The sequence below is a fragment of the Sycon ciliatum genome, chromosome 1 (genome assembly GCF_964019385.1).
Source record: "Sycon ciliatum chromosome 1, ocSycCili1.1, whole genome shotgun sequence".
Taxonomy (NCBI): Eukaryota; Metazoa; Porifera; class Calcarea; order Leucosolenida; family Sycettidae; genus Sycon; species Sycon ciliatum.
This window is the reverse complement of record NC_088643.1, coordinates 39291724-39314741: the sequence shown is the minus strand read 5'-3', so window position 1 is coordinate 39314741 and position 23018 is coordinate 39291724. Positions and strand designations below refer to the sequence as shown.

General features: G+C 46.5%; 2 protein-coding genes across 3 annotated transcripts in view; one reads left to right on the top strand and one right to left on the bottom strand.

The window, feature by feature from the left end:
* Positions 1-55: 55 nt before the first annotated feature.
* On the top strand, positions 56-8720 carry LOC135824993 (protein O-mannosyl-transferase 1-like; the record flags this gene model as incomplete). The annotated part of the gene is given in 11 exon segments (XM_065337732.1): positions 56-323; positions 782-874; positions 1901-1991; positions 2481-2570; positions 3460-3504; positions 3890-3968; positions 4326-4438; positions 4936-5052; positions 5322-5448; positions 6562-6739; positions 7624-8720. Coding segments are annotated over 11 exon segments (1491 nt in total). The 3' UTR covers positions 7937-8720.
* A 211-nt stretch (positions 8721-8931) lies between these two features.
* The window catches only part of LOC135824977 (FYVE and coiled-coil domain-containing protein 1-like), a 20982-nt gene continuing 6895 nt past the window's right edge, over positions 8932-23018 (bottom strand). The window contains exons 7-22 of one of the 2 annotated variants that reach the window (XM_065337724.1): positions 22180-23018; positions 21173-21253; positions 20801-20907; positions 19097-19325; positions 18683-18832; positions 17698-17924; positions 17469-17556; positions 13930-13980; positions 13577-13650; positions 12988-13228; positions 12484-12607; positions 11963-12135; positions 11471-11581; positions 10824-10883; positions 10340-10449; positions 8932-9869 (exon numbers count right to left, since the gene is read on the bottom strand). The exon at positions 22180-23018 is cut by the window's right edge and continues 106 nt beyond it. In XM_065337724.1, coding sequence (XP_065193796.1) covers positions 9818-9869; positions 10340-10449; positions 10824-10883; positions 11471-11581; positions 11963-12135; positions 12484-12607; positions 12988-13228; positions 13577-13650; positions 13930-13980; positions 17469-17556; positions 17698-17924; positions 18683-18832; positions 19097-19325; positions 20801-20907; positions 21173-21253; positions 22180-23018 — 2717 coding nt within the window. In that variant the 3' untranslated portion in view covers positions 8932-9817. Of the gene's footprint in view, positions 9870-10339; positions 10450-10823; positions 10884-11470; positions 11582-11962; positions 12136-12441; positions 12608-12987; positions 13229-13576; positions 13651-13929; positions 13981-17468; positions 17557-17697; positions 17925-18682; positions 18833-19096; positions 19326-20800; positions 20908-21172; positions 21254-22179 lie in introns of both variants that reach the window. The other variant, XM_065337717.1, reaches the window with a different exon arrangement.

Here is a 23018-nt window from a genome sequence, read left to right as displayed (position 1 = left end):
CATATTTCGAGAATTAGACTGTGCTGCTTTTCATGGGTGCTCCTTTTTCTTACAGAGATTGCGTATGGAAGCCATATCATGCTGCAGCAGTCCTCAGAATCAGTTAATCTTATGCTGGGACAAGACAAACTAGCAGGTGATAGCAAGGACACATCCCGCCGTGCAAGTGAGAAAGAATCTTTGTATAGTTGCTGGTTACATAGTCATACTGATGTCTACCCAGTGGCCTATGATGATGGACGCAACAGTAGTCAACAGCAGCAGGTCACCTGCTATCCCTTCAAGGACATGAATAACTGGTGGATTGTGAGGAAACCGGGAAGGTGGGTGCTTGCAGTGCTCTCTCTCTCTCCCTCTCCCTCTCCCTCCCTCCTCTCTCTCCCCCCCCCTCTCTCTCTCTCTCTCTCTCTCTCTCTCTCTCTCTCTCTCTCTCTCTTTCTTTCTTTCTTTATTGCTCTTCTTTTGTTATGGGTGAACATGCATGAGAGTTCTCAATGTGCAGGCCGCAAGTACTGGTAAAGCAGCTACCCTAGGTGCATGCGTTAAAAATTACTTCATAGCATTTCATGATCTAGTTGTGCATTTGAGGAGTATGACAGTGGTCTCTTTCTGATCTAGAGTGATGTTCAGAATAGGCTCATCTGGTCTTTTTCTGTGGTTACAATGATTATCTTTGCTAAGACGTCTGTGTATGTTATGTTACTGTGTGTACATGTATGTGCTACTGTGTATGCATGCCACTGGGTGCGTGCGGTATGGCATGGTCGTTGCTTTCATGCAGTACTTCGTTGTCTTTGGATACACCGCCGCAGATAGTGAGAGATGGCGACAGCATTGAGCTGGTACACGGGACCACAAAGCGTTTGCTAAACAGGTGGGTGACTGGAAGGTAGGAAAATCCAGAATCGCTTGGAAGATGGATAGCTGATACGGCTGGAGATTTCAGAGGCAGTTTGATTAATTGGGAATGTCCGGCCACTAGCTTAAAGCGGGATTCACAGAAGCTTTTTTTGCGATGCGACACGCGATGCGACAGCCGCGAAACCGGGAAATCCCCAAATCGCAACCATCGCGGACCCCACGCAACTGCCGCAACAGGGCCATCGCAGGCCATCGCAGAAGTTGAGCTTGGCTCAACTTTTGCGATGCGATGCGATGCGACAAGCGATTTGGCGTACGATTTTGACCTTTTCTACAGCAAAGTTGTACAAAGGTTCAAGAGTTGCCTTTAAATTTGTACAAGTTGTATCAAACCGCGCGAATATCATGGTGACGTAGCCAAATCAGCAAGATGTTGTCGCATCACCAGTGATCACTGACTTCTTCTGTGAATGGTATTTCGCGAGTTCGCATCGCATGCATCCATCGCAGATCGCGTCGCATCGCAAAAAAGCTTCTGTGAATCCCGCTTAATGCTTCACTCTTTTTGGCCCCCAATGCATAAATTAAATAAATTTCACGGTTCGCGTGAGACTCGGCTGGAAGCCGAGTTTTCCGCATCCGCCGTGGGAACGCCACCACCCTCTAGGATCAAAGGCGCAGATGCAGCGCCTAAACGGTGGGAGGTGAGTAGATCAGACCCGCCACCAAGTGGTCAAAGACCGAAATCCCATTAGCTGCATCCATGTTACCCTCGTGCCAGGCCACCAGTTCCCAATTAACTGTGGGTCGCAGCACGGCTGGAAAAATTCCTTCCGCTTCGAAGCAGGACTTGAACCTGGTACCCTCTGTTTCTCAATCATGGTCTTAGACCATCCCACTATGCCTGCCTGCATGGCAGGCATAGTGGGATGTGCATGTCTTCTAGTATTAGTACACAGTCATGTACATGATTACAGGTATACTGTAGTACATGTACATGACTGTGTTCCCTTTCCGTTTGTTGCATACTCTAATTCAGCCATAACGTGGCCGCTCCGATCTGCAAGACAGCTCAGGAAGTCAGTGGATTTATCAACAATACTTTTCCAGGTTTCCAAAAATGGAGAGTGGTAAGTCTCTAGGTATCCTTGTTCTACTGTTGCGGACGTTGAGAAGTAAACGCCACGGGGCCGCGCTGGCCTTGCAGCCGTGAGCGCTGCTGGTCCATTTTTGCAGTGTTCAATGCGTGTACGTGCTAAGCAAGTAAGGGCACCGGCCCCGGTCATTCCACCAGATTTCAATGTCGTTAAAAGTAGTTAGGTATTGCTGTGCTGTTCATGCTGTTCAAGCTGTTCAAGCTGTTCAAGCTGTTCAAGCTGTTCATGCTGTTCATGCTGTCGAACATCTGCAAAGATCGGCAAAGATTCTTGGGAAATGCAGTATGGTATTATATTATTATTGCCATCTGTCCTAGCTATGCTGGGAAGCATTATGCCCTAGGAGACTGGAAGCCAGCAATATCTACCTGGGTGCTGCTATAGAAAAAACGAAGAAAAAAACGGTGGAGCAGACTTACCCTTTCGCTGACTTTGAGCTATCTTGTCTTGTTACGTGCTCAGGATATCATTGGCGAAGATGCTGGGACCACATGGAGAGCGAGCAAACATGAAGTCCGAATTGTCCATGAGGAGACAGGTTCATTCTTATCCGTAAGTGATGTACTGTTACTGTGACGTAGAGTAGTTGCTATGTAGAGTAGTACAGCAGTACAGCAGTACACTGTGGAATTACCTGCTAAACTGCTGCTAACTGTGCATGGTGCCTGACCAGTTTGTGCTGTCACCTTGTGAATGTCTATACTATACGGTACATATACATATACTTGCTCTGCTCTTATTGTGGTCTGCATACATAACACTCCAGGAGCGGTATTTCCCGCACACCATCTACACCTTTGTTCTGTCTTTCTTGTGCATTATACTTGTATGATGAAGCCAGCCGTCAATCACCGGGTTGGTGGATTCAGCACCACATTGCTGTGGTGTGTGTGTGTGTGTGTGTGAATGCCACATACTGTCACTTGTAACATTATCACTAGCCTTCTGACCGTGGCTGCATGAACTGTTGCTCAAGCTTATTGCACCAAGCATGGCTCAACTTAATCTATGTTAGTATGTTGAACCATGGTAGTTCTCACGCCGGTACTTGTAACTATCACCGTTTGGGTGCCAGCATTCTTCATCTTGTTCATGCTTGTCGCTTCAGTACTTCAGAGTATATCTACCATGAAGACTTGGGAGTGCACTCTTTCCCTGTCTCTGCTATCTGCTGATTGCATAGAATATTCGTGAAATTTTGTGTTGTGCATGCCAGCCTTGATCCATTGTTTGATGTCATATATGCTGTATGCCATAGCATTAGCTTGTCCACTGTTGTGGATGTACTGGTGTTCATCTATCTACAGAGGGATGCAGGGTCAGTATCACTGTCAAGTGTCAACGTCAATATCATCGTTGGTCACTGCGCTATTGCTGCACTGCATGCAGCGATTTCTGCTGATTTACGGTGTGTTCCTCTTGTGTTTCAATGTCTGTGTAGCTCTCCACGGAACGGCTACCGGAGTGGGGATTCCACCAAATGGAGGTAGGCCGAGAGAGTATGAATGCATCGTCTGAAATACCTAATGCAGCTTTTCAAGCTACATGACCAGATAAGATGTATGTGCTGATGGCATTCCAGGCATGCACTCCTGACCTGAGTTCAGGCGACTTTTAAAACTTTACGAGATAGTGGTATCAACTTTGCCGATGATGTCATAGGGAAAGTGTTTGCTCCCCACACCGGAGCTCGCGCTTTCCATTTAAAAAGGTTACTTTATCTGTTGATCAAGGTAGCAAAACATTTTACTAATGTCATACTCCCAAGAGCAACATGAGATAACAACTGTCCCCTCAATGCACAGTAGGCAATTGCTCAGGGGCCCGGCAGTGCACGAAAATGCCATGTTAACTTGTATGGTCTGGTGCAGGTTGTAGCAGCTCTGAAACACAATGTCAAAACAGATGCTGGAGTCCTGTGGAAAGCTACCGAGCACCAGTATGCAGTCGGTAAGTCGTCAAAGTCTATGGTGGTGGTGTTGGTGGTATAGAGATGCGATTACATCATCAGTGGAGATGCGTTGGTGAAGTTGTGGCATAACGGTTCACTAGCGACTCGCTAGCGACTGTCGCTGTATACATAGCGCCCCTTAGTGGTTCCAATGACTCGCCTCCATGACATCGTTCACATAGCATCCATTGTTGGTGTTGGCAGTGTTGGTTGTGTTTGTTGGTAATGCTGGTGATGTGTGTGATGTTGGTGATCCTGGTAGTGATGGTGGTGTTGGCTCTATGTATATATGCCTGAGCCTGTGTGTATGAATGGTCATAATGTGCGGTTTTGGGTGCGTGTATGTCATTCTCTAGCAAATGCTGCTGATCCGCATGCCCTCAGTCAAGCAGACGTCCAGAAGAGTCTAATACGCAATGCATCTCAAGTTGTCAACATCAATCTGCTTACCAAACTCTGGCACTATCAGGTCAGTATGAGAGAGTGCATGTGCCGCGAGAGTGGCAAACCAGTGATGGAAGCCTACAGATTGTGAGACTACACGTATTTCACACACGACACACAATCTGCACTGTAGCAGAAGAGTACATGTAACCGCAGTAACTGCATTATCCGCATTCAGGTGATAGCAGTCTGGATGTGCAGTGTGTGTTGTACTGCATGCTACAATACTCATCATTACAGGTACACTGCAACACAGTGCTCAGCACACTCCACGTCCGCATGATATCATGACCGCGTCACAGTACATTGAGCTCATGGCAATGCCGCCAAGCAAAGCTGCCAGCGTACTTGCTGTTGGCCAGCTACCCGGGTGTGTATAGGTAGTCATTGGAATGTAGCATTCTGCTGGAAGCCTTAAAATAAACTAGCCGCGATATTTGACTCTGTACATATCATGCTACCAACAGCTTTTAAAAAAGAACATGTTTGGTTCTATGCGTCTCTTGTTCTGCCTGATACCAGCTAGCAGTGATGAGTGCTAACAAACGACTATCTGATGAACACGAGTACAGTACAAGTGCCCTAGACTGGCCTCTACTCTACAAAGGTGTGCCATACTGGTTACATCCTACCACCAATGTAAGTACAACATGAATAAGGGGAATTACCCGTATCACAACTGTAGGAGTTTGTACACTTTATGATTTGGCTGCAGAAAGTCTAAGATACTCAAAGTTATAGTAGCCTTCTTCTGAAGTTCTTCAGTATGCCAAGCACATACAATCAAGGAACAGTGAATGCAGTATTGGTTAAGCCATAGCAATAGGCTATGTAGATGTGCATATGCCATTGTTGCGTATGTGGCAAGTGTGTATGTATGTGTCCGTGTCGTATTTATCTGTCCCTAGACCCAAGTGTATCTGATAGGCAACCCAGTTCTGTGGTACTCTGGCACCGCGTCACTGCTGCTTTTCATGGCATTGTATCTTCTGATGATAGTATTGGAGAGCAGACAATCGGACATCCGCTGCCGAGGTATGTGTCCAACATGGCCGTGTTTGTCAGGGCTCCAAGCATGCATTGTATGTTATGATAATCCCTCGCCTGCTTGTGCAAAGAAGTGTAGAGCCCGGGAGAGAGAGCAGCCCGATCAAAGTTAATACCGAAATGCACTGTGTGAGAGCTTGATCAACCCATGATCGACTGGGTCGGCTTAATTCCTTCTTCTCTCTAGTGGCTGAGGAGCACCACAAAATACTGAGAGCGGCTACCGCGTCCTGCACTCTTTCACCGGACGTGATATTCATACTTACGCCCAGTGTCTGCAGGATTTCAAACCAACCAGGTACCCGTGTACCTGGCACAACCCTTGCAACCTGGTCAGAGCCGGGTCAGAGCCGGGTCAGAGCCGGGTCAGCCCACGGTTCAGGTGCGGCTACTGCATATACATCAGCCGGGGAGTTGTAAATGTTTTTGATGTTTATTGTATTCCCAACCAGGTCACAGGTGACCCTGTATCCTTTTTGGAAACGGGTCCAAGTACCCCCCCCCCCCCCCACCGGGTCGCTGACCCTGCTGACCCAGCTCTGGAGCAGACACTGAGTCGCTGGGTTGAGAAAGAATTAAAATCACAGTGCTGTGAAACACTGTCATTACGACTCTGACCCTGTTTAGGCTTCCAGCACGTCCCTGGTTTGTATGCGCATAGTGAATGGTTAGCTACACAACCAGTGTACAGTACCTGTGCGTATGTGCATGTACCTCATTTTCTCTGTGCTGCGCTGATTACTCCACGGAGGACGAAACAGTTCTGTCCGCAGATTGTATACATACGTGTGTGTATATCTGGGTGTGTGAGTTAGTGAATTTTGGGATTTCAGGGGGTGTCGACCGTTGGGCGGTTCAATAGCCAATTGAGTCATCTTTCCAAGATTTCTTTTGAGTCTCTCTCCCCTCTCCTGGGGGGACCCACGTGACCAATTTTGGCAGTGAGCAAGTACGAATACTTCGAAGTACAAGTGTGTGTGTGTGTGTGTGTGTGTGTGTGTATGTGTGTGTGTGTGTGTGTGTGTGTGTGTGTGTGTGTGTGTGTGTGTGTACACGTGTGTGTATGTGTGTGTGTGCACGTGTGTATGTGCATTGTTCTAGATCAATGGTCTGAGCTCAACTTGACAGCAGTGGTACTGTGTGCAGGCTGGTTTCTGCACTACTTCCCGTATACCTGCCACCATGGTGTTTTGTTCCTACATCAATACTTAGCTGCCCTCATCTATAAGCTCATGTTGCTAGCTGCCACGTTCAGCCACGTCCACCACTACTTTGCCAGGTAATAGGCTATTCATACTACGTTACAATACACGTCACGTTTTGGAATACGACATACTGGCAGACATCGTTTTCATGCAGGTGCACTCACACCGGGACGTATAAGCCTTTCGTACAGCTGTGTGCACAGCTTCTTTTGGACGCAAACTGCCAGGAACGACAGAACGAACCTCGGTACAGGGGTCTGGATACGCCGTCTACGTTTTCGTATCAGGGATACGATTTTCCCGCCACGTTCCATGTTGTCATGGCTATCCGGACGAAAAGGTCACGTTTCGCCACGTTTTGGGCGTAGTGTGAATGGTCCATAAGCAATATGCTGAGTTTGTGCAAGTAATAGTTGCATGTTTCATGTGGAGGTGATTTCTCTCATTCTTGCGCTCATGTGTTCTGGGAGCGTTTTATTTATTTCAGTGGTAGTACTGTGCTTGGAAGTACATGTACATGCACGGTTGTGTAAGTTGGCGAGTCACGAGTCTCTTTTCTTACCCATTGGGCCTGTCAGTATCACCTTTACCGACAACTTGGGTTTGTTTTCCATGCAGAAAGGTACAGTGGTCATGCTATGTTGTCCAGATTCAAAGTGCTGCGGCACTGGAGGGATAGTTCTACACTGAAAGGAGCACAGCGTATGACCAAGTTTCGAATTGCGACCACCAAGCAGTTGCAATTGTCTGTTAGTTCCTTGCTTTCAAGCCTCTCTGATCTTCATCTCCTCACATAAGCCTTGTAGAGGCATTTTGATCGAGACAGTATGGCTAGGAATAGTTAGCCCAGTTTTCCGTTGTGTAATGGCTGACCGGTTGTTGTGCCATAGCATGCGGTCGTGGACCATGTCCCGTGTCCTACAGCTGCAGAATTGTCTTGTATTGTGCCATGTTGCAGGTCGAACATATCGCGGTTACTGATGGCGGCATTCCTCCTGGCCCTGTTGACAAGTGCTCTGTCTACTCGACAACAGCTTTCACCCCTGTCCTACGGCAATACGGCATTAAGCAATGGGCAAATTACACGCCTTCAATGGAGAGAGTCCTGGGAAGTGCTCATGCATACTCCACTGCCAGAAGGGGTTGAGCGGCAGATACAGATGCAGAAGCAGCAACAGCAAAATCGTTTGCAAAACCAGCGGCAAGAACAGCAGCAACACCAGCAGCAGCAGCAACAGCAGCAGCAACAACACCAGCAGGACCAGCCATAACAGCAGTTCAGCAGCAGCAGCAGCAGCAACAGGCTGCTGACTGAAACTAGCCTGCTGGTATGAACAGGTATAGCACGGAATTCAAGTACTTCAAGAGTCGAAGTATTCTCAAGCAATTGAAAAGCTTCGTAATGCTGCTACACCCCAAGCACTGAGTAGAGGCATGGGTTGGTAACAACTACCGTTCTCAGCATGAGATAAGGTGATCTCGCAGTGGACAGGGTGTTGATACTATCACACTAGCACTAGCACTAGCACTGGCACTGGCTTCTTGGTCAGGGCATAGGCATATTGTATTGGAGAGGATAATAAATTATCAAACGGACCTCTCTTGTAGCCATGCGCTGGCCGGAGTCTTTTAGTTCGACTCTCGCTCAGTGCAAGCATCTGAAGATATGTTAGGGATGGTTCCGGAAATAATCAATATACACATCCGTAATATTTATTGGCAGGCATGCAGCCAAAATGCCAAACCTTGAGCACTTGCATGGCCCGTACTTGCCTTGCAGCAAATCTTTTGCATGGCGAAAGCTTATCAACCATGTCTGCTGCTTTTACAGTCGGAGACAAAGCGCTTTCATTTCTGACATTTTTGTAATTTTTTAAATTATATCAATTTCCCCTCACTTGATCTCTGCCCTATCCAGCTATCAGCGGTGCTTCTAGCCATTGTTTTTCTATTAAAGGCAAAAGCCTGAAAAATATGTTTGGGACTTGTGAAGCTCTCAAATAGTCACGTTTGCAAAAACTCTCTTTGCATTGTTTTGCCAGCGTAGCCTATTGATGTCCTGTGATGTGAAACTCCACGGTTCCAGCAATGTGCACTGGATAGAGAAAGTGCAGGCATTTGTTCTCTTGGGGGTTCTAGAACGCCCTCTTGATTCTACTCAAACCTGTGAAACACTGCAAACCAAATGGTGGTGGGTCACAAGGCTGAGAGATGACAACAAAGTAACAAGGTAGTACTTGTAGGAGAAAGACAGACGGGAGGGAAAGGAATTTGATACTTGTGTGAGAAGAAGCAACTGTAGTACAGTGTACTACTGTCAGTCGTACTGTTCCTTGATGCACTGCGGAGCCGCAGAATACAAAAAGAGATGATGCACTGCGGAGCCGCAGAATACAAAAAGAAATGATGAACTGCGGAGCCGCAGAATACAAAAAGAGATGATGCACTGCGGAGCTGAATGATACAAAAAGAGATGATGCAGAGCCGCATATTAAAAAAGAGATGGCAAGATAAATTAAAAATATTGGTGCAAAGAGTGTCATACCACAGATAGCAAGAAATGTCTCCAGCAAAGACTAGACCAGCAGCAACATCCACCGACACGACCAGTGATACATGCACATAGCAAACAATAATAGCACAGCAGTGGAATGATTGGAGGCAGCACAGCCATAAAAATGTAAATGAAACAGTACTGTCAAACCAGGATAGAGAGAGAGTGCTATGAGATCACACAGGTACAGAGAGAGAGAGAGTGCTATGAGATCACACAGCTACAGAGAGAGAGAGTGCTATGAGATCACACAGGTACAGAGAGAGAGAGAGAGTGCTATGAGATCACACAGGTACAGCTATGTCAAACCAGGATAGAGAGAGAGAGTGCTATGAGATCACACAGGTACAGCTATGGCAAAGTATAGAAATCAATGATGGTGGAACACGCCTGGAAGCATAGAAAAACCAATAGTGGTGAAACACGCCTGGAAGCATAGAGAAACCAATGGCGGTGGGACATGCCTGAAGGCAAAGGGAAACCCAATGCTTTGCTAAACTTACTATACACGTTCCAAGAACGATAGAATCTCCGCCTGCAAAATAATTCTTGAACAAAGATAAACGCAAGAGAAGTTGCGTACCACTAGCTCTATCTCTCAGTCAGCTGGTGTGATCACAACCCGGTAAGATATACGACATGGTGTCATCCTGTACAAGCATACAACACAGACAGACAGACGAACAGACAGACAGACACGCACACACACACACACACACACACACACACAGACACACACACACACACACACACATACATGAGGGCAATGAGACCTAGCATGACGCATGAACAGCACGCATCAGCCCATCTGTCAGCACAGGATCTAAAAATTAGATTTACTTTCAATTACAACTCATTCAAACTACACATGCACCAGCAATTCACTCAGCTCTTGCTGAATAGACACTGGCAAAGATGAGTGGTAATGATAGTGGGATGACTTCAACAATAACATTACACTAGCACAGTGTACGGAGCCAGAAAAATGCCTGGGTGGGTGCCAGCAATGATCCATAAGCCTGTCTCTGTATGTGTGCGTGTGTATGTGTGTGTGTGTGTGTGTGTGTGTGTGTGTGTGTGTGCGTGTGCGTGTGTGTGTGTTTGTACAGGGAAAACTTACGTTGAAGAAGTATTGTCAAACTGCAAGGTGTAAATTCCAGTGGAGCGGGCCACCCAATCGCCATTCACCATTTGTTTATGTGAGCCAGTGCGGCGCAGAGGGACTAATGTCTGAACAAATAAACCAGAACCGAAAGGGAAGAGAATTGCAATTGCAACACTTGCACTGGGGATGTTGGGATACGGTCCTACTAAAGCAGTAAAAAGACACTTGAATCCGTGCACACATCATGAGAAAATAGGAGGATGAATGGAGCCAGAGAAACAGGAGCAATCATCATCACCGCACACTCACCCATGTACACGCACATGCATGCACACGCACACACATGCACATACATGTACACACACGCACATGCACACATGCACGGACACACATGCACAGACACACACACACACACATGCACATGCACGGACACACATGCACAGACACACACACACATGCACATGCACAGACACACACACACACACACAGATGAACATACAGTTGCCGCTGTGTCGTCCCCGACTTCGCTGGCAGCGAATGCTATTCCGAACGCGATTCCCTACACAAACAATACAGTATGGAAAGAACCACTGCTACTAAGTATGGAAAGAACCACTGCTACTAAGTATGGAAAGAACCACTGCTACTAAGTATGGAAAGAACCACTGCTACTAAGTATGGAAAGAAGTTGAACCACTGCTACTAAGTATGGAAAGAACCACTGCTACTAAGTATGGAAAGAACCACTGCTACTAAGTATGGAAAGAACCACTGCTATTAAGTATGGAAAGAACCACTGCTACTAAGTATGGAAAGAACCACTGCTACTAAGTATGGAAAGAACCACTGCTACTAAGTATGGAAAGAACCACTGCTACTAAGTATGGAAAGAACCACTGCTACTAAGTATGGAAAGAACCACTGCTACTAAGTATGGAAAGTATGGATTGGGAAGAAGTTGATAGAAAGGTCTCACGAAAACTCATAATTACTACGCAACAATGCAACTAGAATATCTACCATCAACAATGCAACTAGAACATCTACCATCTGTAGTCAAGTATGTCATGTAAATACAACATCAGTCACCTACTCTCAACGAGAACACTTCAGGGCACACACCCACCCACCCACCCACCCACACACCTTTGGATCGGTCTGAAACTGCCAAGAGATACGCGAGCCAGGCTGTTCAATCAAAACCGGAATCGTATGGTAGCATCCTGCCTTGATTGGTAGCTCAATCATCTCAAGGACCTGGATGAGCAGCATACAAGACAAAACAACACACAGGCGTTCTTCTAACGAGAGTAAAGGTAGAAAAGTCTACACCACATGGACCTTTCGATAAGGGAAATTGGATAATAGGAGATAGGTAATGAGCCAGATGTGATCGTTCTCACAGGAGACCAACCTATTGCATTCCCAACTCATCACAACCACGCGCTCTCAGCCGAACCATACAGACACCAGTAAGGACACTTCCGTTGAGAGATAATAAATTGGAAATATGGCTGAAAGCTCTGTCGCAATATTTAGTTCAGGAGACCAAGCTGAACCAAAATTTTAATATTAACACACTACTAGTAATAGTACTTCGAAGTATACACATTTTACACAATAAAGACATAGTAGTACCTGAAGTTCTGGTTTCCTCGTTGGAGTGCCTGATTTCGACGTTCTGCGGCTTTGCAGCGACTGTGAGGACTTGGACATGTGTGAAGTGTAGGCTATATCAGAGTCTGCATCTGCCTGGTCAGTGCACTTCAAGGCTGCCAAGGATGCCTGGCGTCGAAATGACTGAGAGGTGACTGTAGCAGGCAGCAACACACACCGACACACACACACACGCACGCACGCACACACACACACACACCGACACACACACACACACACACACACACTGGGTTTAGATTTCGCTATGATGATGCACAGGTGGCAAATACTACAAGTAGTACAGTTACTAACATTACATACACACGTCAAGAATTCCAGTACAATGTACAATGTACAGGTACACAGAATGCACATTGTGTATGCAATACACCCACACACACAGACACAAAACACACACACAGACACTGGTCTCTCTTTAGACAGCAAGATATAAGGCTTACTGGTGGAACGTGGCAAAGAGGAACTGAACACAGCCTCCTCACCGGTCTCCGCTACTGCTGCTGCCGCTAAAGCAACATTTCCAGAAGACGCTGTCGCTAAGTTACAGGTAGAGACAGCAACAGTACTAGTCTCGGGCATGTTTTCTGCAATGGCTCCATTCTTGGGCTGGAGAAGAACACAATCAACACAAGACAACATAACATGGTCATGGACATGTAAGACCACATGCAGCTACACACGCACACATGTACAGTATACGACCAAGAGTACACATGCATACATGCAATACCCACCCTAGCAGATACAGGGTAGCTGCACATTCAATAAAGGGGCAATGAGTACAATAGTAGAGTGGTGGCAAGAGAAGTGAGGCCCTTGGCTTTGCACAGTTCACTGCAAGCACTGACTGCATGGCGTAAATCATGCGCGGAGCAGGCACACTCATGCTTACACCAAGCCGTGTCAAACCAAGGGCTGGCTTTCATTAGCCACCACTACAGCTCATGGATCATGAAAAGCCCAATAAGCACGATACTGACACTCACATGTGTATCTTGACCCTCCATCTCATCACCAGAATCACCCAAGACTATCTGTCCTCCTGCTGTGTGGCGTGCTAGGCGCTCATCAGAGCCACGCCGCTCAGTGACCGGTGGTTGGTGGCCAGGACTGGCCTTGTCGCCGCTTACAACCACAAAGTTCTCCGGGGACGGAATATCACTACGAAGATTCAGCTTGGTGCTCGTGAGACGCTCGTAGCAAGGAATGCACACGCGTGATGGTTTGCTGCACAGCAACATACAGGAGGAACGAATCAAGTCTGAGTGCATGCACATGCAAACACACATGTACTGGTACACGCAAATGAATGCAAAAAAGCAGAAGTCTTGGAAAGGTATTCGATGTGGCATTGGTGCAATAGTCCTTACGCACATTAGACCAATTTAGCCCAATACTTAGTGGCAGACAGTCGCTTTTCCAGCTTCGTCAGTTTGGATAGAACAAACGACTAGCTAGATATTCGCCCGAAAAAAGGTTCTACGGGATTCTACGAGATTCCGTATGTGACATCAATGTATATAAGGGTTATAAGCACCATTGTTCATAACAGGCTAACAAGCAGACCAGACTTACTTGCTTGCAGGTAGCTGGTACGTCTTATCACAGCAAGTTGTACAGAACACTCCTCCACAGCTACGACAATGATGCTAAGCAAAGCAACAACACCAACAGCATACACCTATTATAAGTACATATGCATATGCATACCCTGCACATTACATGACAAGACATACTGCAGCTGGGCCTCAAACCCAGTAAGCCGATACGCATGTCTTCAAACAAGAATCATATTCAAAGCAATAGCACAACATACTGTCATACACTCAAACGATGAGAGAGAGAGAGACAGAGAGAGAGAGGAAAAGAGACACCTTAAAAGCAAAGACTGTTAAAAAAAGAGACAAAAGACATAAAAGATCACTTACTCGTCTGTTGAAGAGCGTAAATGGAGCAGCACAATACATACAAGCTTGCACCTATAAAGGAAGACAAAAGAAAGTTCATTCAGCTCCCATTCAAAGGGCACCAAGGTTTGACTTGAGGAAGGGAAAGAGGGATCTTCGTCAGCAATGCAGTCTCGTAACGTTAGCATGCCGAGAGACTTGCCACGAGGCGATCTTTCCAGAAGATTTCAGAATCACTTATTTAGTAGGGGTCAGACGGGTGTACCGGGTACCCGCCCGTTAATCTCAGGTACCGATAGTAAAAGGGTACCCGTTTGTAAAAAACAAAACAAAAACAAAAACAAACAAAAAACAAAAAAGGTGATCCTATCGTATTCCAAGACTCAAAATAGGAGTGCGGATACTCTTTTCTTTTTTCCTGTGCATTCCCGCTTTCGACTTTATCAGGCAGGAGCAGGCTGAAAGACAGACTTGACAGTTGTTCTCTCCACTCTAATGCAAGTAAAAATCCTCGTACTGGAGGTTTTTGATTGTGATGTGAGAAAATGCAAGACTTGAAACTCGTTCGAGGTGGCAGCTGAGTAACTAGAAAGTTACGATGGTTCTCCGACATCGAACCTGCCACAGTACTTGATGAACTAGTGTCACCAGGCTGAGTGACCAGTCGGAGTGTCACAAACGGTGATGTCCGTAGGTGGTAGCTACATGTATGATACTCATGGTTGTAGTTTGTTCCTTCAATCGACGAGCTGAAAAGTAGTTCGAAATATTGCATACAAGATTACGGATTTGTGAAGATTCATTTCACGAGTTCAACAAGCTAGCACTAGCAGCTAGCTGGCCAGCAGCACATCAGCTGTGTCAGGCACCCCAGCTAGCTATGGGCGCGAACATCTTCTGAATGCAACGAGTACCAGTTCTCTGCGAACATAGCAAATAGGATTGCGCGAGATTGCGGAAGTTTTGCTAAACCACTCTGTCCTTGCATGGCTTGAATCACATCGATCTGCAGTTGATTTGCGTACATGTATCAAAATACATGTAGCTTGTAGGACCATCTACATGTACGATTGTAAGTAACTGCCTGGAAGTTATGTACATGGGCAAATGCATGGATGACATTCATTTGGAACCTTCATTGCCATAATAATAATTATTATGATACACGAATCAATTGCGAATCATAATGTAGTTTTCAAAATACAACCTGAGAATATACTAATAAAAATCATGATTTATGTGAGAAATGCGCAAAAAAATAATATGGCTGCTAAAGGGTACCCGTTAACCCGCCCGTTAAAGGGGAAGTTAAGGCAAAAAATAAAATTTCACCAGTTGTAGTCTTCGGGGTGCTGAGTCGAATGGTCGTGGTCCGAGGAAGCTGAGACACTCCCTTCCTACTTGAATCCCAATCGAACTCGCGCACCTCCACCGAAACTGGGATTTAGATAGGGATTTGTATGCAAAATGTCACTAAAAGCGCCATTTCGTTCTTATAAAAGCATGGATGACCGCGATTGGCCCATATGTTGTAGTCTTTTGGACGCTGAGTCGATTGGTTTTGGTCCGAAAAGGCTGCGATGCAGCGTTCCTCCTTTATTCCCAATCGAACATGGTTGAACAAGCGGTCACGTGCTCCTGCGTACGCCAGTCACCTGGTCACCGTGCCTGCAGGGTACAACTTACTAGCCTGTTTGACCTTTTTTGGGTGCACTCCTGTCACTCGAGTTGAACTCGAGTTGAACCTTGGTGTGAAAGTTGTCGCCTGCTGGCGTGGTGACCAGGTGATTTGGGCACCCAGGAGCACGTGACCACATGTTCAACCATGTTCGATTGGGAATAAAGGAGGAACGCTGCATCGCAGCCTTTTCGGACCAAAACCAGTCGACTCAGCGTCCAAAAGACTACAACATATGGGCCAATCGCGGTCATCCGTTCTTTTATAAGGACGAAATGGCGCTTTTAGTGACATTTTGCATACAAATCCCCATCTAGTAGGGCGTAGTCACCCAGTTTCGGTGGAAGTGCGCGAGTTCGATTGGGATTCAAGTAGGAAGGGAGCGTCTCAGCTTTCTCGGACCAAGACCATTCGACTCAGCACCCCGAAGACTACAACTGGTGAAATTTTAATTTTTGCCTTAACTTCCCCTTTAAGAAAATTACCCGTTCGTTAGTTAAAGGTACACCCGTTTGACCCCTATTATTTAGGTTGAGAAAGTCCTCCAAGAATGAACATTTGTGACCATTTGTCTCTAACTCGCGACCACAGCCCTCCATGTAAGAGACTTACAAAATTTGTGAGTTACAGAAGCGTGCTCTTGGTATTTTCATATTGTCAGACGTCAGACTGGAAGTGGCAGTAGATTGCAGTTAGAGCCAGTTTGTAAAGGCATACTACAGGGATGAATTTACTGTCATATTTTTGCATAGCAGTTTCTGCTATACGAAATCACAATTGTGTAGCAGTCTTTGATTTTGATTAGCATTTTTCTTTGAAGGTTGAGTGTTTACCACATTGCCCTTCTTGAGAGTGATGCCTGAAAGCCCATTTGCAGAAAAACGACCGAAGCATACATGTGCACCCAGATTGAGAGTACCTGCACCACATACACTGCACACTATGCATTTTACTTGACAGCGCAGGCTAGGCATGGATAGCCTGTGTGTATTGCAATTTTCTGCGAATCACGGTGACTATCGAGTAGCAGTAGATCGATTTTGCATCGCAAACTGCGATGCGATACAGGATAAATTCATCCCTGTACTACTTTCCTAGTAGTTTTCTGCATGGTGTTCTGCAGCTAATGAGATCATGCCATGCGGCTGTGTACTGGGTACCAGGTGACCGTCACATACACTAGCAAGTGGGATGCCATCATGCCATGCTGGGTGACAGTAACAGTTACATACACTAGCAAGTGGGATGCCACCATGCCATGTTGGGTGACAGTAACATACACTAGCAAGTGGGATGCCACCATGCCATGCTGGGTGACAGTGACAGTTACATACATGTACACTATCACGTCTGGGCATCTGGGCAAACCACTGGCCATGTGACCAGCATGTCATACTGAAAAATAGCCGCAGAAACGAAAACCTATTTACAGTGCACACCGCAGCAGGAGAGTGTGCCAAGCAAGCTTCCGACCAAGGAAATAAAGAAAAGTGCACAGTGCATGCTGAGCTCAAGGTTCTACCTCATATTGATTGTGCAGCAAGGATGAATGATCCAGCCATGCTGGGAAGAGCAGGCTGTAATTTGGAATACCATACTGCTGATGATGATCCCGTCAAGACATGGCACTTTGTATGGATGCTATGCTGAACTTTTTCTCACGTAATGATCTGGTCAATACCTTGGAAGTAGCGACGAACTTGGATTTGAAATTAATTTTAACTGTCCACCTCTCCACACTTCGCTCTTGGCCCACATTCACCACACCATAGTGAGGAAGTTCGTTCTTGGATAGATGTTCCATGTGAATGTGGGCCAAGAGCACAGTGTGGAGAGGTGGACAGTTTAAATTTGTAATTCCCAGAGGAAATGCTTATCTTACCTGGTCATCCTCAATCCACTGTTTCTTGCCCATGGTGGATAACTCCTCCTCCAGCGTTGCTTGCCGATTCATCAGAGTGGCTTTTTGTCTACAGCAACCATAAGCAAACAGTCATAATGATGGCATAGTGGTTGAGAAGGGAGCTACAAAGCAAAGGAAGAGTGAATACCAGCAGAGACTGCATAGGTGTTCAAAACTTCACACTATTAGTATTAGTACTAGTACGCACCTTGTAACCTGCAACAGCTGGTCCCTGGTGCTATCAGCCTGTTGGCCGAGCGCATCATTCTCTGCTTCCACAGCCTTGATAGCTGACTGCATCTGTTCCACCTGCGTGTTGAGTTTCAGGTTGGTGACGCGTTCCATATCACGGTCCTTGTTGGATGAAACGAGCTGATTCTCTAGCGACGTGATCTCAGATTTCAGAGTATTCGACGCGTCAGTTAGTACGCACACCTGACAGAGGGAAGAATGAGTTTGATGGACAAAAAGGTACAAACTCGTAAGTACATCGAAGACATAGTCACTCAGGTTAAGGCAATCGAGATGATGAACAAGGAAAGCATACACAAAACGCCGCCAACCCAACAAGAATGCTGTTTGCATGATATATGACATAGAGTAAACCTAGTGAATAACAATCCTCCATAGTGCATGGCAGGCGCACAGCACTGCCTTTGGAGGTGGTCTGGCAGGAGGGGGTCCGGGGGCTGTCCCCCGTCAAAAATTTGAAATTAGGGCGCACAATCCTGCATTCTGGGCACTTTTGGCAATGGGGAAAGTGTCGTTAGTCGTGAGTTGTCCATATTCATGAGGTTGAAAGTATGCAGTGAAATGTCCACTATTATAGGTCTGAAGATTGTGTTGTCATACGTGATGTTTGTTATACCTGAGGTCACTATTCACGAGGTTGACTGCACATTAATCACAAACGCCTTGTATTCAACAAAAAACATTGCACTGTTGAGCGCACGCGACGTTCGATTGACATATGTCTACATTGCAGGTGATGTGTTGCCGGTGAGCTTCTCACAAGAGTACAGTGTTATTGATTTTGAGTCTTGCCCAAAGCACTACATGTTCATGTTGCTCCTTGTAGACTGACTATGTGAGCAAGCATATTGAACTCTGCTAGTGAGTCACATCGATGCTTACACAGTGCGTCTCACACCATGACAAAGTCACACATGGTCACACACTCTGCAAGCCAGTACCTGGTCGGACAAGGATGTAGTCTCCCTCAGCAGCGATTCCTTGCTATCAGCCGCATCACGTACAGCAGCCTCCATCACGTCCTGTCTCTGCTTGACTTGCAGCAGCTCGAACTGCAGAGTCTCCACTTCCTGCTTCTTGCTATTTAACTCCTGGCAAGCACACCATACAGGTAACAAATGATACAAAAGATACACACAGATAAAACTAAACAAATAAAATAAAAACAGGATCCAAGGGAAGGCTGAGACAATCAGAGACAATCAGAGACAGCCTTAGAGATACGCATACAGTGTAGGTAGACAGACGCACAGGCAGATAGCTACACAGAGTAAAACAAAGAAAATAAGACATGTGGGCAGACAGCTGGGAAACACCTCACGACATGAACAGTCACTCAAAAAGATGACACATACCTGGTTTGCATGTTTGAGCTGCATTGTCTGGGCGCTTAGCTGAAACTGGATTTTGCCCATCAGGTCCTGGTGATCATCAGAAAAGGACCCTGGTCGAGAAGACGCAGATGATTTCCGCAGTGTCTCGTGGGATACATCAGCTCCTTCATTGTCACTGGTCTCAGCTGATGTCATGCTCGTTAGCTGAGTAGACAAGCGATGCAGCTGTTCAGTCAGGTCTCGGCTACGCCTGTATCAGTACAACAGAGATCATACAGTACACAAGTAGATACACGGCATGACTGACAAGCAGGGTACTAACGGGGTAGATCTACTGTGTGTGTGATCACTACACAGAGTAGATCTACTCTGTGTGATCACTACACAGGGTAGATCTACTGTGTGTAGTGATCACACACAGTAGATCTACTCTGTGTAGTGATCACTACACAGAGTAGATCTACCCTGTGTGATCACTACACTTGATGTAGTGTGTGTGTGTGTGTGTGTGTGTGTGTGTGTGTGTGTGTGTGTGTGTGTGTGTGTGTGTGTGTGTGTTCACAATGGCGCAAGGCTTACCGTTGTCTGCTAGACAAGCAGAACAGACCTCGACCATCACCGGTTGTGTGCCAAACTTGTCACCGCTCCTTCAGTCGTGTAAGTGACAGGAAGCGACACAAGTGTACAGCTACGCGTGCCCTACCCGTAAGCCAACAGCCAGGAAGCTGTCACTGCGATCAGTGCGACAGATGGTTCCGCAGCAAGGGTGGATTTGCCCGACACAAGTGCTCGCCAGCAACATCACCAGCAGAGGCATCTTCTGACACACCTGAGTCACCGGTTACAAACAATATGTCCAGCGAACGCTGCAGCTTCCACTGCGCCCGCTGCAACCGCTGTGGGCTATCGCGCCAAGGCATAAAACGTCACAAGTGCAGCCGTGGCTCGGCCAGAGCAACCAACACAGACCGTAGCTCCTTCTGCATCGTTTGCCATTGCGGTCGGCGTTTCAGTAGACCACAGGACCTATCCCGTCATCGCCCCTACTGTTCCGAACCTGCTCAACCCCCCATGGGGTCCGCATAGCCAGAATATGGCCGCGCGTCCAAGGTCCAAGGTCCAACGTGTGTGTGTGTGTGTGTGTGTGTGTGTGTGTGTGTGTGTGTGTGTGTGTGTGTGTGTGTGTGTGTGTGTGTGATCACTACACAGAGACAATCATGAGCAGAGGCTCAGAGCTGTACTACCCTATTCAGGTGACGCACTTCACCAAAGAAAATCTTCCCATACAAATAGACTGAATGGCACGAACAATAATGTTATTCCTGGCTGGAGAAGCTAGAATGGCCAGGTGGGTTACCGGTTGCAAGTCGCGGAAGTCAAGCTGCGCACAATTAAGAGTGGACAGACTGGTGACAAGCCCAATCAGAAAGTCCCAGCTACGCTAATCCCTGCTGCAAAGCGTGCCCTGAAGAACCTCTGGTGCAGTACAGTTCAGATGGTGTGCCCAGTGATGAGGTCTATTCCAGCAATAAGTCTGACACGTGTAGCAGTGAATAAAGCATGTAAGCTGTTTGCAGTGCAATTCTACAAAGTTCTATTTCACCCAGGAAGCACAAACTTTCACATGCTCGCTCGCCCTCTCACACAGATGTACGCACACACATTGCCACCGCCACCGCCGCCACCACCACCACCATCACCACCATCACCACCACAATAACGTACTGTTGAGCAGCAGATAGCTGCTGTTGATGGTGTCGTTCGGTACTGGCCATCCGGTCACGCCATTCCTCTGCCTCGCGCTTGCTGGCCTCCCGGAGTGATGTGAGTTCCTACATGAAGAAAATCAAAGCAAAAAAGCGCAGCCATTGCAAGATGTCAATGGAATAACGAGCTAAACCTTGAACAAACTCCAGATTAATATTGCATTCATGTCATAATCAAAACCTGAGAACACGTGATGCAATAACAGGTTGAACCTGGAACTACCAAAATAAACAAACTGCTGCCAACTCATGACACAATATAATCCTATTTTCAGACGGAGTGTTTCAAAAGCAACAATAACAAGAAAGCACACACAGGGGCAAGCATTACCTGCTTATAGCGATCTGCTTCATTCGAGTGAGAGCGAACCTGCAGTTGTAGCGTGTCCATCTCCATTTGGAATGTATCATACTACAACGATAAATGGTGGCAACAGCAGCAGCAAGGCACGATAACAGACATTGTCAAGCCATACCCCACATCTCCCGGTCTATTCTCTAATTCTACTCACTACAATACAGTGTATATTCCCATCCTGATCCAGCATAATGCCGCAGCACCACTATATACCATATTATCGCCTTCTTAGTATTTGACCCCACTAATTTCCCTGATACCTAAGCGGTCAAATATATCGCGTATTTGACTGCTTAGTCAAATACACGATATATTTGACTACTTATATTTGACTCCTTAGAATTTCTTGGACTTAGAAATTTTCTCTCCAACTTAGAAAAAGAAATTTTTGAAGAAAGCAGAAATACACAAGATGGGATTTGAACCCACAACCTTGTGAATCTCAGTCACTCTTCCTTACCACCCAGCCACTGTGCTACCGATGCTGAACCTAGTTTAAACAATGATCCTGACTTTCAATGCAGTACAATGCAGTATAGGCTATAGTATAATACTAGAATTACAAGGATATTGTCGTATATGAAGCGAAACTATTGCGTGGAGAACACGATAAATAGATTATAGACCTCATAGTTGGTCTATACAGGATATATAGACCTCGTAAAAGACCTCGGTCCCTTACTCGGTCTATATATCCTGTATAGACCTCCTAACCGGTCTATAATCTATACATACAGTATACACTATACTAGTAGACGGTATCGGATGTACGCTCCTCATATAACTTGTACTGTGTTTACTGTTATGCATGTGTGTACGACGCAAACTTGCATAAGAAATATAGATGGAGAGAGAGAGAGAGAGAGAGAGAGAGAGAGAGAGAGAGAGAGAGAGAGAGAGAGAGAGAGAGAGAGAGAGAGAGAGAGAGAGAGAGAGAGAGAGAGAGAGAGGAGAGGAGATTTGATAAGCCGTGTACACACCTTTTTTGCTTGTTCATGAAAAGATTCCTTCTCCTCTGCTAATTGCTGACTTGTAGCTTCACTGGCTCTCAAGCTAGTACGTACATCTGCTAGATCTGTCTCCACTGCCCGCAAAGACTCTCCATACTGCAGTTCAGCTTGACTGTGCTTTTCGGACAGCCTTTCGACTTCTGCTTGGTGTGATCTCTTGAGCTCGTCAATAGTTTCATGTAGGCTGCCGAGTTGATGTTTTGCTGCTTCCAGCTCAGATGCTTGCTCGGAACAACGTTGTGATAGCCGATCACTCTCCGCAGACAGTTCTGAAGTTTTCGCCTCATACCGTTCTGTTACTTCATCGACCAGCTTCTTTCGGCAGTCCACAACGGAAGCACGAAGCACCTCCAGCTCGTTATTTCCAGCATGACTCTGTGACATAGAACCAGGTTGCACAAGCCATGACGTGAGCAATGGAATGAGCTTCTCACGGTCAGTGTGTGACAACAAATGGCAACTAGCAGCGCGCTCAGTTACATCATCACCACCATCCACCACCTGCTTCCCAGCACTGGATGATGTAATAGCAACATCATCGGTCACTACATGCTGAGATGCCTGGCTAGGTTGGCTTCCTTCATCAGCTGTATTAGACACAAGAGCTGCAGGTGCTATAGCTGAGGAAGACAATGCATGGTCACCGGGTGGAGTAGCAGTTGCTGGCTCTACTGTGTCAGCTGCAGGCTGTGACGCTGGCGTTGTAGCTGCTACTACTGGTGAACTGATTTCTGCTGGTGTAGTTGCTGACGTCATGCCAGAGGATGGACCTGATGCAGACGACCGCCGTGCTAATGGCGAGTCTTGGC